The sequence below is a fragment of the Dufourea novaeangliae genome, unplaced genomic scaffold (assembly GCF_001272555.1).
Source record: "Dufourea novaeangliae isolate 0120121106 unplaced genomic scaffold, ASM127255v1 scaffold56, whole genome shotgun sequence".
Taxonomy (NCBI): domain Eukaryota; kingdom Metazoa; phylum Arthropoda; class Insecta; order Hymenoptera; family Halictidae; genus Dufourea; species Dufourea novaeangliae.
Genome location: NW_015373942.1, coordinates 863312 through 878279, shown reverse-complemented (window position 1 = coordinate 878279; position 14968 = coordinate 863312). Strand labels below are relative to the sequence as shown.

The 14968-nt window shown below is 42.0% G+C and overlaps 1 protein-coding gene across 1 annotated transcript in view; it reads left to right on the top strand.

The window, feature by feature from the left end:
- Positions 1-416: 416 nt before the first annotated feature.
- Positions 417-14968, top strand: part of LOC107185732 (zeta-sarcoglycan) — an 82026-nt gene continuing 67474 nt past the window's right edge. Inside the window, exons 1-2 of the mRNA XM_015573488.1 lie at positions 417-476; positions 520-578. Coding sequence (XP_015428974.1) covers positions 417-476; positions 520-578 — 119 coding nt within the window. The remainder of the gene's footprint in view (positions 477-519; positions 579-14968) is intronic.

The window sequence follows — 14968 nt, the reverse complement described above, 5'->3', positions numbered from 1 at the left end:
GCTCAATTTTTTGATTGCCAAAAAACGACGGTAATGCAAATTTGCTTGTATAAAAATTATAGAATACTTTGTACTTTCATTAGTATAATCTGTGTATGAATCATTGAAATGTGGGGAACAAGGAATTACAAATTCAGACGTATATGCTTGAACACTGCATTTTATTTTATCATTTGTGTATGTAATTATTCTAATCAATTTTACTAAATGTATTCTTTTAGGGTATGGAAAAACAAGTATGATACTGACCAAAATTATTTAAACTTTAAACTGTGTGTATAATATACATATGTGACAGATTTCACATTATTCTACATCTGTCTTCCTCCAATCATACTTGATACCTTCATTAATATTAATATTAAATAATAATAGCATTAATAAAATAGTAGTAACTCAAATAAAAATGAATAGAAATGAATAAAACATTCAATGGTAATATCGCGTTCGTTCACTCAGTTAGACAGAAAGTAGGGGTGAGTCTGGGAAGCTTCTAAAATGTGGTTTTTCGTTTTTCAGACCGGCAACAGTTACAAATCGCCCGAGGAGTCGCCGCATTCGGAGCACACCAGATTGAGGTGAGTTCCAGCTTTTTACGGACGCACTTGCCGAAGTTTAATTACGTTTGACGACATCGCGGTTCAAAGAGAATCCGTCGAGAACGCGTGGGGAAATTTCACGTTAAACATCACCGGGCCCCGGGATCCTCAAATAATCCACGGTTAAGCGTTGCTTTCGAGCCGCGGTGAAGTCGGTACTCGCGACAAATTCTGGAGAAATTGTGAGGCTCGTGAATCTGTTTCTCGTGGCAATTACCTGGCCAACAATATGGGAAGGGAATCACCGTCGATCCGGGAAATCAGGCTTTGTCCCACGGAAAATTCGTTACATCGTTTCTCTTTCCGGAAAAGAATCTACGAGTATTCGTCCCCCGTGTTCGGCTCGCAACAACGGCTGTTCACGTTAAAAGCCAATGAATTTTAGAAAACGAAAGTCAGTTTCCGTTGTCCGGCCCGTAGAATGGAGAAGATTTAGCGGACCGGAATGTAAACTCGGATTTTTCGATTGTTTCGGTGATCCTTTTATTGATAGAACATTTTATTTTCCATTTGCTATGTGAAAAATTAAACAAGCATCGAGGAGGAACAAGTGAAGTTTATTTGTCGGTACTTCGACGTAGTCAAGAATTTTTCAATGCTTTTTTATTTGTATTCTGTCAGTGAAACATCGAGAGTACTAGATTTGTGAAAATATTAAATTGTATACTTGGTAGGGAAATGAACTTAACATATTACGTACGATACTTTAGTCAATAATATTCTACTGCCTCAAGAAGCAAACATATTATTATTTTTCTCTGTCTTCTGCCATGCATTTACTAGAGTTTTCACTTTACAAACTATGGCAGAGTCCGGTTCCCATAACAATGCACCTTCAAAAATGTGTTATGATTGAAATTTCAAGACCTGGAACTACTAGATATCGCTTCCTGTGTGGAACTGTTAAATTCCAGACTCAATAAACAAACCAAGGCAGACGACCAAGTTGCATGCTGCACATTGGTCGTTAACTTTCTAAGGATCTAAGAAAGAAATGATTCTTTTATTTAACTACCAAAAGAGAATACCTTTAATTTAGTCAATGTGCAATACAAATGTTTTTTTATCTTATTTCTATTCTCAATCAATGTATCGAGGAACGTTGATATTTCCCTTCTTGGTTTCAATATCGAAAGACAAGCAGAGGGAGTCGAGTTGGCCAATAAAGGTATAGAACGCGGCGGTGTCATTTAAAATGGTAGCTGAACCCGAGTGGTGTCCCATAAAAATGAGCGGATGGAAAAAATATCATCGCTTTCGCATTTCATGTGAATAGTGGAAGGATTTGGCTGGAGTAAGGAAATCTCATCCACTGTACGTTCAATATCGGTTCCAGCTGATGGCCGAGTATATTCTCGTCTCGTAACCGTGATATCCATTTCCAGGGCCGTTTTCAAAATACAGTACCAGCTCCACCATTTTGCAATATCGCTAGCCCGACACTGCTTTAAATCGACCCTCGAACTCCACGAATACTTAGTTCGGTCGGAGTCGCGGGAAACGAAACTTCCGAGTCAATCGATGGGCCTGTCATTTTTCGAAATTATTGGCTCGTGCGTAACATGGCCAGAGTACTGCATGAATCAGACTTCGGAAATACTGGATACCCGTCGTTGTGTGAAAATACTAAATTTCAAATTGGAAAAGTCCATAGTCCCGTAAATTAATTCTTCTCGCAAAGTGTCATTGCGTTCTAAAATTCTCTTTGTAATTTTTTAACAAATTTCAAATTAATCAGCTTCTTACAAATTAAGGCGACAGAATCTGGAAAAAGCCAGTTTATTGCGAGGAACGTGATAACGATGGAACGATTCTAATTTCTTTAATTCAAAAACATCGTATTGCTGACAAGACGTTTTTCCGTTTCTTCGGTATTTATTGACTAACGTGTTCAGGATCTATTTTGGCGACATTTCGACGAAATATTAAATACACTTGGTGGTTAACTTATGTATACATATATGCATATTCCAAAGCGACTGCAAATAGGAAAATCGTCCTTTTGCGCAGTTATAAGAGAAACTCCGTGTCGATAGCTCATCCAAAGAACGATCCCCCAAATTTTCCAACCGAGTTACCCGATTCCAATCCGCAAAGGTGTCCTTAAAACTCGACTCCCACGCGTCCCTATTCCCGGCGCCATTAGTTGGCCGATTGCAATACTTTTAATAGGGAATCGGTGGGGGAGCTTTCGTGTCTGTGGCGAATGTAACTGCGGCGAAAGGGCGAGCAGACGGGAACGATTATCTTTCATTACACCTGCGATTCCCAGGTGCAATGTGTTCCAATTAATCGCAACGAGGCGATTCAAGTCGGCGGGGTCATGCAGGGGACGTGGGCGAGACGGCGGGGTCAGGCGTGGCACGAGACGCCGGAAGTTAAACGGGGGACCGGGGAACGTAACGGGGGCCTCGATTCCGAGGGACTAAAAGTGAAACATGTGTGCCCTCACCCGCCTCTCTTCTGGCGAAACGCGTATAGAATTCCGGCGTCGAGTTTCGCCGACCGATAATAATATTTTTGGCATGGCTACGGCTCGTCACGTGCTGTCGCGTGTTACCTCGCCGCTTCCAAACACCGGGGTTAGAAAATTATTTCAACGCGCAACCCCCTGTACCAGCGAGCTGAAATTTCCACCCTCTCGTAAATAATACACGGCAAAATCTGTGTCGTGGTGCGATGATTTCGGTGAAAGTGTCGGGTAGGCGCTGGTGAATTGTTGGTTTAGATCGGTCCCGATGAGATTTTTAACTATTTTATTGAACCGGCTGGATTTCTGCGAGCGAAATATTGCTCCGTGGTTTTGTGAATGCTGACTATTACCGAAAGTCACTGTGTGGTAAATTAACGATGGAATCTTGCTTTAGAAAAGGTTTTTGTGTAATTTAATTTGGTTGAGCGTTTTAGGATGGATGGAAATGCATCGATCAGATTCAGGCGGCTTTTTGAAGTGTATTTAACGCGGTCACTACCGTGACGGTTACCGGTATTAGACAGTGAGTATTCCATTTACGTCTTGTCGGCTGTGGATCATCGTTATTTTGATATATAATAATCGTATTAGCGTGAACAGTATATCAGGTGAAATACGTCTTAGGGTAGATCTGTTAATGGAGAGTATTTCAAGTTTACATTAGACATTCAACGTCATTTGACTTTCGGCTTGACACACTGTCAGGTGTATTAATAAATAACCCACTATATTTATCTCTTTGGAAATCAAACAGCTGTGGTAAGCAGTAATTCTTGAGAAATATTCATCCTGGTTCACCATTATATTTAAAAAAAAAAGGTGAAGATATGAAATTGTGTTACGATTATATTGAAACTAAATGTTTGATTACTTATGGTTTGCACTTAATACTTAGCAAAAAGACGAGAGTCCGATGCATAACTCCATCATTCTACAGTTTTAAATAGTAAATAATGTATGAAAATAAAGTTCTAATGTTGCGCAACATCCATTAAAAATATCTGTCTTTTGTTCAATTATTACTTTAGAAAAAGAAATTTAGTTTTCCTATTCTTTTTAGGTCTACAAAATAGTATACCCCTTTAAAGTTTCACGGTTCACTATAATGCAGTGCATCATAATTTCCCAAAATTCGCACTTTCATATCAACAGTATAAATATACCAAAGATTTATTAGCGTCTAAAATACGTTATTATTAGAATCAGAGCCTCTAAAGCAAGCATCCACTCGAGGAACAACCACAACACGGATAACAATATTACTCTAAGAGCACTGTAATTGATACTGTTTGAAGCTTCATTATCTACCGCGTCACCTTAATCAGACGATAACCGTTAGTTGCAGCGCGAAACATCGCGACGATTCCCCCAAAGGAAGACATTCACAGCTCACGGAAACTCTATCGACCGCGAACTAACCATTTCACCCTTCTCTTTTTTCATTTTATCATCGCCGCGTTGCGAAAACCATGGTTCACTCGACGCGATACGAATGTAATTAATCCGCGGTATATATGGGACGGAGTTCTGTAAACATTAACGATTCGAAGGAAGACGTATCTGGTCGCCGGGGATAATGGTGACAGACGCGATATTTATTTGCGAGCGGCGGGAAAAATTATACGTCGGCCACCTCGTGGAAGAAGCGTTAAGAGAGAAAAAGCCGCGAGAGAAAGAATCGCGCAGTCCCCGTTACAATTTTTTCATTCGACCATTTATCACGCGGACGACGACGTAATAGACGGCGTAGCGAGACAACGGCGAGTCGTTGAACCGCGATGTTTTACCCCGTGCTTGATGCCCATTCGACCCTCACCCCTTCTCGAACTCGAATCTTTATTCGAACGATACGTTGCGCCTCGCTAACGACGATTTTTTCAGAAACGGATTTCGAGATGCACGAGTGAGCATGAAAATGTTGAAAGGAAATAATAGGGAAACAATACAATCTTTAGGCATAACAGTTGGATGTAATGTTTTGATGATTTTAATGGAGTTATATAAGACAATAGGATACAGATTCCTAATCATATTGTATATGTGAAATATTGGGTTTAGACGCTGGGTAATTTTAAAAATATAAATAATGTTATATACGAACCTACACGATGAATATAAGTCAAAGTTATGGAAGTTGCGTTGACAAAGTACAGTAAATTCTCGATAAATGCTCGGGATGATTTTTTGCCATTGTTTCTTCAGCTGATGGTTTGTTTCTCTCCATCACTACCAGTAAAGCAGAACTAAGGCCCTCTTACCATCAGCTAATCGTGTGATATTATAGAGATAGCAACACGATTATGAAAAGGTCGATAGAGCGCGATTTTAGAGGAGAGAGTACAGTACAGGTTTGAAGGAGAAACATCAAATACTGGTCGGACAACATTAAATACACGTAGATATCCGTTCATCAGATAAACCGCAAATTATATATTTTAGGACTGTGTTTATTCTATATGTTTCTAATGCATGTATCGTTAATTGGATATTTATTCAATGAAAATAACAGTATATACTGAAGCACAAGTATTGCTATCTAGTAGTACAATGTTCTCTTATTATTCATATTGTTCCTACGGTTAATAATCATATGAAAATTTAAGCAGCAGTAATGTTATTATTTTAAATTAGTTTTCCTGTGATGAATTTTCACATGTCCGTTTTATATCATTTTGTACGCATTTGAACTCATTGTATTATGAAAACGAATAATATTTCAAAAAGATTGAAGTACATATTCCGATTTAACGTGCGAATAATGATGATCATTGATGTTTGTTCATAGTAAAATAGCGTTAATTAACAAAATCCAACAATTTACAGTCACGATAATCTATGCTACAAGAAAGACTTCTATATTTTCGTATTCCATCCCGTATCCATATACATATACAGATCAGTGGTTAAAGCTCATTAAAAAGTCATCGTTACACCTGGTGATCTGTCCTTGCCAGTGCCAAGAAGCTTTCGAACATTCATCGAGGCTTTACAGTACAACAAAATCATCCCACAGGTGAATATTCGCTTAACAATAGCACAACCGACCCCAGCCAAAACGTTTTCTTTTCAAATTCCCGTCGTTCAGTGGGCCCACCTCGGCTGAATGACTGAACGATGCCAAATGACTGGCAGGCACTCCATCTTCGTGTACACGGGGCCAAAACGCGGGGGCAGAATGCAGGCGCGCGCGTTCGCCGCGTTTAAGCCCCGGTATATCCGACAACCGATTAATTATGAACGTGCGATTAGCCGTTGGTTTCTAGCGAAGCTTGTCGTTTGCGCGCGAGCGAAATCGCCCCGAAAAGACGTGGACGTTTGCGCGCGCGCGTACATTCGAATCGAGAGTTTCTCTAGTGGCGCGTCGATGTAGGTAATTGGCTCTGGCAGCCGCGAACTTTTAATTGGTTCCAGCCGTAGGTTTCACCAGGGACGGGCCGCCGCCGCCTCTCGCGCTCGTGCCCGCTACGCTCCGATGATTTTTCATTTTCCGTTCGGCCCGCCGGAAATCGGCGTAAAAAATAATAAGCGAACGTGGGGGACCGTGTCGCGAAATCGTGCAATCACAGACCACCGGAAAGAGGGGATCTGTGTGGGGCTCGCGAAGCGTTATCGGCGCTTCTCGTAACCGCGGTTTACTCTCCTGGCCGCAGCAATTATGTCGGTAACTGGTATATAATTAGCACGGAATTATCGATAACAATGCGATGGAATATAATGCACGGAAAATTTGCGAATAATATTTGACGAGGTTCGTAGGATTATTATTGGGACATCTCACGAACGGAACCGGACTATTATTTCGCGTTTTATCGATTCTGTCTGGATGGTTATGTGACGCAGACCGGACACGCGTTAGTGAGCACTGGAATTTTTAGTTGTTATCGTGTCGTTCGATGTAGTTAAGAAAGCAATATTTTTTCGCTGGATAAGAAACCGTCCCTCGCGGGATTAACGAATTTCGCCGTGGTCGTCTTCCGACCGGATGAAAAACGATTTTCTTGATCCACGGATACAGTCCGAGCGCGACGGCGCGGCGGTCCTTATCCCCGTTGGATTGAAAGAAAATACCACGATGTTATTTCAATTATACTTCATTGATCCCGTGGAGGAACTCTGATTACTGCATCCTTCGCTCGGTTCGCCAGAATATCGCGTTACGGGGGAAGAACGCAATCTTGTCTGATGGATTAGGTGCAGTTAGATCCCTTTCTTGCGGTTACTATTAAGCATTATATTCTGGAATGGGGAAAAACATCAAATAGATAAGGACAATAGATAGTGCCTGTAACTATTATTCTGACGTTAAAACAATCAACCTAATTAAACAATTGCTTCGATATGAGCCTGAAAGAATTATCAGAATATACAACTGAAATATTATAATTGAAAGAAATTATATAAAGTACTATAACTAAAATTCTTATGATTACTCGACAGAGAAATGGTAACTACCATTGTACGATGGTGAGAAATAAACGATAGCGCTTGAATTCTGTCTAATTGGTACATACAAACGCTTTATATAATTTAAATTCTCAAACTTGGGTCTTTCTTACCCTATAAAAACAGTGAAAAAGATTCTACACACTTTATGTCTTACCTATCATTCATTATTCATAATTCTGTAATTCTCGGAAGGCTTGTTATAATGTTATTCAAAATTCAGTCAAGATAACCCAACCATAGTCATCCAAGAGTTAATTCTCATTTCACCCTGGCTAAACGAATAAGACTCCTGCTTCGTAATGTTCCCCGTGCGTAGGCTCCGCGCGTTCGAAATACAAAATTGTAAGATAAGCTACTCCTAACTTTTCGATTTCAATCCCATCCAGCCAGCGAAACTATCAAACAAACACAGTCTCCTGGCGTGCAGGGTCCCAGCCATATTGCCACGAAATGCATTTGACCGTTCGATGGCGCGCTGCCAGCCGAAAATACGGGCGACTTTCGCCGCCATTCAAACGGTCTCCGTTTCGGGCCTGGTAGTTCCTTTTTTCCCTTTCTCCCGGTGTATTATTAAAATGGCAATTAGCCCGCGAAACGGCACTCCATAATTTGGTATTAGGGCACATTGAGAGCGCGGGCCACGTGCTCTCGTGTACCTACTTCCGTGCACGTCCGGCGAACAATGAGACACGGAGGAACACGGATTTAACTCCCCTCCCTCGATACGAGTGCCGTGGGCTTGTTTCCAAGTTAAACTTGGAGACGTTCTCTCTCTCTAGGCGAGCACAGACGCGTTACAAACGACGTGGAAATACAGATACCGGGGATAAACAAAACGTAAATTTAGGCCGCATCTCCCATATTCCTCGCTGCGATATCCAACCGTGCGGTCACGTTGCTCGAGTATTTCGATTGAACTTGGTGGGCTCCGTTAAGGCACGTTTACACGTACGAATAATTTTCGCAAACTGACTTGTGCATTCACATTCACGCAAGCGAATCCTTGCGTCCAAACGGGAGCTTACGTGTTCATATAATTTGCGCAAACTGACTTGTGCATGCAAATTTCCGCAAACAAACCGAGTCGTTGTATTTTGTTTGAGGCCCGTTTTTTATTCTGACTCATGCAAATAGAATAATTGGAAAGGAAAGAAAAAGCATCAACATGGGGTCAATCTGATAACTAGGTGACTTGATGAACCTTATCGCTCGTGTACAGGGAATCGTAGAGACTAAAAACTATTCAGTGCATCTTGGCCCGTGTTGAGAATGCGAAGAGAATGTAAATAATACCAAAAGCAGCGTTTAGGAACTAATGAATGCAGGAATATTTTCGCACACTGACGCTTGTAAATATTTGCCCATCCATATTGGATCCGCTTTACTAAAAAATGTACGAAGTCCTTCAAAGGGACTAGCTTCTTCCATACTGAGGATTCTGAATCAATAAAAATTCATGATCGTTCATGAAAATTTTTAAACTGAAATGTAAAATGAAAAAGAGTACACGTTTCTTCGATGGGAGGTCGATTTTACGTATAAGCGGTGGTGTATGTGAAGTAATAAAATGACTGGCATCTTCCTGTTAGTAGGTTACGAAGGAACATCATCAAAAGTTCAATCTGGAGAAAACTGAGGCAGCTGGGAAACACAGTTTTCTACTTTCTTCAGAAAATGAAATTGATGTTTGACCATCGACGAGTATATTATACTCTGCTGACATACAAGAACAGGAAGCCTGAAAATGAATACACTATTTTCACTTAAAATAATAGGCTGTTGCATATAGATTGTCGTTTCTATTCATTGTTATATATGGTTACACTTTTATGTTAAGTTAGAGCTGGATCTGTAATTTTCACGAGATTCGTTTGCCAGAAGAACATAGTATAAAGATTGAAAATAAAGACATTCTAATAAGAAATCTAAAGACATTCTATATGCAATGGCCTAATAAATATTATTTTCTAATTCAAGATAACAATCACTCAGAATTAAGGATTGATAACACGTAACATATAGAAACTAAAAAAATGCTTGAGGAGATCAAGAAGTCAGGGAATAAAAATTGTAGTGCTCTACGAGAAATTCTATTGCTAGACGCATCTTGTTTTTCCTAATTGTATAATGGCATATCTCTAAACAGCTTACTATAAATGAAAGAACTTTCGCCCCGCAAAAATTGTAGCCTGGGCTGCCCGTGTTTACGAGATTCGGTTCTTGTTTGGATAAGTAGAATATGCCCGCAAAAGTTTCCCGACAACAATCTAGAACTGTACGGCACCGCCGCGAAAGCTTGTGTGTTTTCGGTTTTGCGTTTCACGCAGAGGGAGCGAGAGAGGGCCCCTGGGTCAAAGCCCCAGTTTATCGTTGAAAGAGGGCTGCCCGGTTCCAAGAGTGCGTGATGAATCGCGTGGAACTTCCCGAAGTTTTGCATTCTTGGGGAACGCAGAAGTTTAAAACTCGGTTTTATGGAACCTTAGTTAGCGTAGTTGCGATCGCGAAATACGCTTAAAACGAGTTGGTCTCTTACACGCCGTGATACTGACACTCTGAGGGTTTCAAACGATTAGTCGCGGAACTGCGGCGCAGCTTTGCGAATTGTACAGTTTTTATGTGTTAACGGATTTATGTAAATTCGAATTACTGTAAATTAATCTTCTGTAACGGGAGTTAACGAGAAACTCGCGATGTCTATCAGGAGTGAAAGATTAAAATTAAAATTAGTAGTCTCCATTACGTCTGTAATCAAACATTGCATAACTGTATACAGAAAATCTGCAGTTTAATCGTCGCAACTAACAAGGGAAGGCTTCGTATATCTGTTAAGCAGTCAAAAATAAGGGATACCTATTTTTTTTATCGGCTGAGACGCGACTTTATGAGGTAAAACCACCCCTCGAAGTTTCGACCCGAAAGTACTATCTCGAAAACCAGAGGAGATACATGAAAACTTCTAACGGACGAGGTTTGCGGTTTTTTTTTATGTAGAATAATGTGGTGCTAACAAATTGTTCAAAATATGATTTGTTTGTAATAAAAAAATTTCGGATCGAAACTTCGAGGGGTGGTTTCATCCCTTAAAGTCGCGTCTCAGCCGATAAAAAAAAATACGTATCCTTTATTTTTGACTGCTTAACAGACGTACGAAGTTTCATTAAAATCGGAGGGGGACACTTCTGTGCCATTCCTTGTAAGAAGTAATCCTCGATCTTTCAAAGCTTTCTTTATTTTATGGGCTTTTCTATTCAACGACTTCACCGCAACGTATCATTTTATCTATCGTATTTCACCGTCTAAATCCAAACGAAAGAACCAGTGCATCTAGTTCTTTCATCGCGATACGAAACTGTAACAAGAATCCGTAGTCGATGCATATCTCGGATGGGAAATTCGTCAAACATTGGCCAGTCTAGGGTCAACCGTGACGTCGGGGGAATCGGGGGTCCTTTCTCCGCCGGCGAAGGCGACGAATCCTCGACGGAAACTTTCCGAAGTAACTTTCAATCCTCGAGGAACCGACGATGGAGAGGGGGGCGCGCGGCAGACGAAAGGCCGACAGCGTGAAGAACGATAGAGAGAACGAAAGAAGAAGCTATCGTCCACCTGGTCGACGGACGCGGTGTCATCTTGACGTAAAATATGGATTATTCCGGGCATTTGCATTCGGAAAATAAGCCGCCGAACTCCCTTGAACGTGGAAAGAGAGACCCTACACCCGAATCCTCTATTTCCCCTTCCACCATCGGTCCCGTGGCTGGGCTCCGAAGAGAAAGGGAGAGAGAGAACCTGTCGCGAAAGTTTCGTGGTAATTATCGAATCGTTTGCCAATTCATCGGCAATTGACGCGAAAGCTACACCAGTTTTCCCTCCCTTCGCTCGATTCCGGGGGGAAATAAAAAATCCGTTCTCCCTTCCTCTCTCTCTCTCTCCCTCTCGAAAACAACTTTCTTCTCCCTAATACTCGAAAGCTCCGGGCCCCACGACCGGGATCTTTTCAGCGGCGAGCTGGAGAGCACCCGCGCGCGGATAATTAGATTCCTTCGGGCATTGAACATTGGGGCTAGCTGGCAGAGCCCAGGATTCATCGATGTTAATTACTTTCCCGGGCGATGTTAATCGATTCGTACCACGGCCGCATTTTACGTCCCGACGAAAATCACCGAACGTTCTCTCCCTCTCTTTCTTTCTCACTCTCTCCTACTCTCTCTGGCCAACATTGTCGATGGTCACGGCGAGATCGTTAATCGATGACGGGCCGATGTTTCGCGTTGTTTCCCGCGATCGAACGTCCACGATATTATTATTATCGAGGCGTGGTGGTCCGCGATCGGCATCGATTGACGTCCCGCAATTTATATCCTCGGCGCCCGGTTTCTGCGAAGTGGCAGCCGCGAGAGAACTAATCGTTATTGCTAGCGACAAGCCGGTCGTACCGATCACGCGCGATGGCATTACTCGCCTCGCGGACGGGGTGCTCGCGACCCCGTTGTTTTCCGAAACGATTTGCGCGAACGATTTCCAGCGCCCGCCTCGACAGATGTTTTTCGATATTCCGACGATTAACGCTGCCGTCGACTGCCCTTTATCAATTCAACGCCCGGTTCGCGTGTCGTGTCACGGTTCATTATTTTATTCCTTGTCCCCCGGGGTCGCCGTGTCGTGACCGCCTCGAATAATCGGCCAGACTGCAGGATTAACCGCTTGGATTTTGCGCGAGAAGGTTGAATACAGTCTCGCGAATTAACCCTCGGAAGGTGGACGTTTTTACTGTTCGTTATGAAACTTTAAAAAAAAAAACATAAAACCTTTCATTAAATGTTAGTAAAAAAATCTATTATTTTGATTTGTAGATGATAGTGTATGTTATAAGTGCATAAAATCCGCAGTCTAGTGATCAACGTACGGACAGCACGCGATCGTCAAGCGATCGTGACTGAATGCGTGTAATCCTGATAAATGTGAATTAACGAGAAGCGTTCTTATTTATTACTCGATCCCGAATATTTAATTGCTTTTAATTTTGAAGTTAAAGGATCCAGATTTTGGGTGGGCATTCGGACTGTGCGGCGGCGACGTCGAATATATTAATGGACCACAGTGGATTGTTCGGTGTCGTTAACGATGGGCTACCGTTTAATGCAATGGGTGTGCCCCGTTAAATTTCACAACCATTCGTTTCGTGGCCAAAGCATGCTGTTGAAGTAGCGCGCATATCGTGGTTACCGCGAAGTTCAAGTAGATTTATGCCACCGCCAGTGTATCTCAATTAATTTCACGTTGCGCGTGCCTGTCCATGATATTGTTGCGGTTCAGAACCGGCTCGACCGGGGAAAAATTGTAGTTAACATTCCCCGGTACCGTCCAATTTTCTACTTTTTGCGGAACTAATTAAAATGGCCAGTTTAATCCCCCTTAAAAGTCCTGTGATTAATTCGACTAATACCTCTTGAGCACTGGGCACAAAAATTTGATTTTCATGGGCTGCTTGTTGGAAAATATTACTTCGGGAGATGTTTTGAGAATATTGTTTTCAGAATACCATTTTCGATATTTCTACCTATTTAGCACACTGACTCAACATTAGTACCGGATGATTTAAATTAATACCTCCCAGAAGGTTAACGACAGATCTACATTTTGTAGCATACAATAGCAAACAAATTAACAAAATATTAGTGTCCATCGGAAAATATAGCCCAGCTTCAGTCACATTAATACCTTTTATTCGTTCTGGATACTATACAAACACATATGGGTTACAGAAATCACACAATAAAACGTAGAAAATATTTTTGACCTTATCTAACATTGATCTTACAACATACCAATCTAATGTTTTTCGAGTCACTCCAACAGTAAACCGCAAATCTTCTATTCCAAACCTTTAAAATCACTAATCATCCCTTAATTATCATACATGACCCTCCATAACAATCTTCAAAAGCATCTATAATTCAGCAGAAAACAGAAATCGTTTACCCAGACCAGAACCAAGATGTTTACGACATACCGCGTCGCCCGTGGAACCCATCAAAGTTTCCGCTTTGTCGTAAAACGGATCTGAAGCAAGGCGGGACCAAAGTTCCTCCGTGAACGAGCAACGTTCCCGTAGCTCATCTCTCGCGGTCCCGTTGTTTCCCCTGTCGAACGACGTTCGTCCGTCGTATGATTCCTCCATATTTCTACTTTTTTTTTTTGTCGTCTCGCGTGCCTCGTCGGAAAATATTGGTGCAGAAAACGGGACGGCCGGGCTGGGGGTGGCCGTGGCTAAACTGGAAGACTGAAAAAGGAAGACCGGAAGAGGCAAGGGGAGCGGGTAGATGGACTCGGATGGGCGCTTTGTGCGAAAATGAAAAAAGTCACGAGTGCGGAAGGTAAGGACGTGCTACGCGCCTAGGAACAAATACACGTGTCGAGAAACTTGGGAGAGGAGTAGGAGGAGTCTCGCCCCCGCGCCTGTTACCGATACGTCAAGAAAATTTGCGACCAGACCTGAAATCGATGACTGGCAACCCAGTGTTTCCGAACGTTTCGCCTGACAAAGGAAGAAGGATTACTATCGTGTGATCTGTATGTACTAACGTTGATTATCTACTTCAATACGTCCTCATTATATAATATAATTCGAATCTTGTAGTGTAGGAACAGTAGCAAAGAAAAATATAGGAATCGTTTTGTAATCAAATGCCATAGTAGACTCCGCTGGAAACATCAGCAAAGATTAATATTCGATCGTCACAGACGTCATGGAACGCTGATTACAAGTTACCTTTCGCTTCGTAATGATCGTTAATGTTCCCCGAATCGTGCCTGGAATAACGAAATCGCGGAAAGAAAAGTTTCCACAGTTTTATGGGTACCGTGTGAAAGGGTCGGTGGTGAGAAGTTTTTCATTCCGTGCGACGCATGGACATTCAGAACCCTGGCGTTTATTCAAGCGACATTTTACTGGTGACGCTTTGATAAACCACAATACGCGATCGCTATTTCGGTATCCAGGCGGCAGGGCGTTAGAGGGCTTCACGACCCTATGAATATGCAATATTTCTGTACTTTCGAGTTACGCGAACTGCGTTACAATGCGTCCGTCGACTCCGCGAATAAAGCGGCGTTTCCATTTTCCTCGCGGAGGGCTGTCTTTTTTTCATGGGCCCACTGCATGTCTTCGCGACCTTTCGCCGGTAGAATCGACATTTCACGAGCGGATTCGTTGCACTCGAACGATTTTGTCCAGACCAGACTCCTTCGAATATTTATTCCGTTGAATGTTTTCGATAATAAGTGACTTGTGTTAGGAAAAGTCAAAAATATCAGTCCTAGAAGAACTTTCGCATGTTTGGAATGATCTCTGGGCTTAGCAGGGTAGCTATTTTGTTTCCTTTACACTGACTGGACTCCTTCAACGAACATTAGGTTACATTTTCGCTTCGTTTTCATATATAAAACA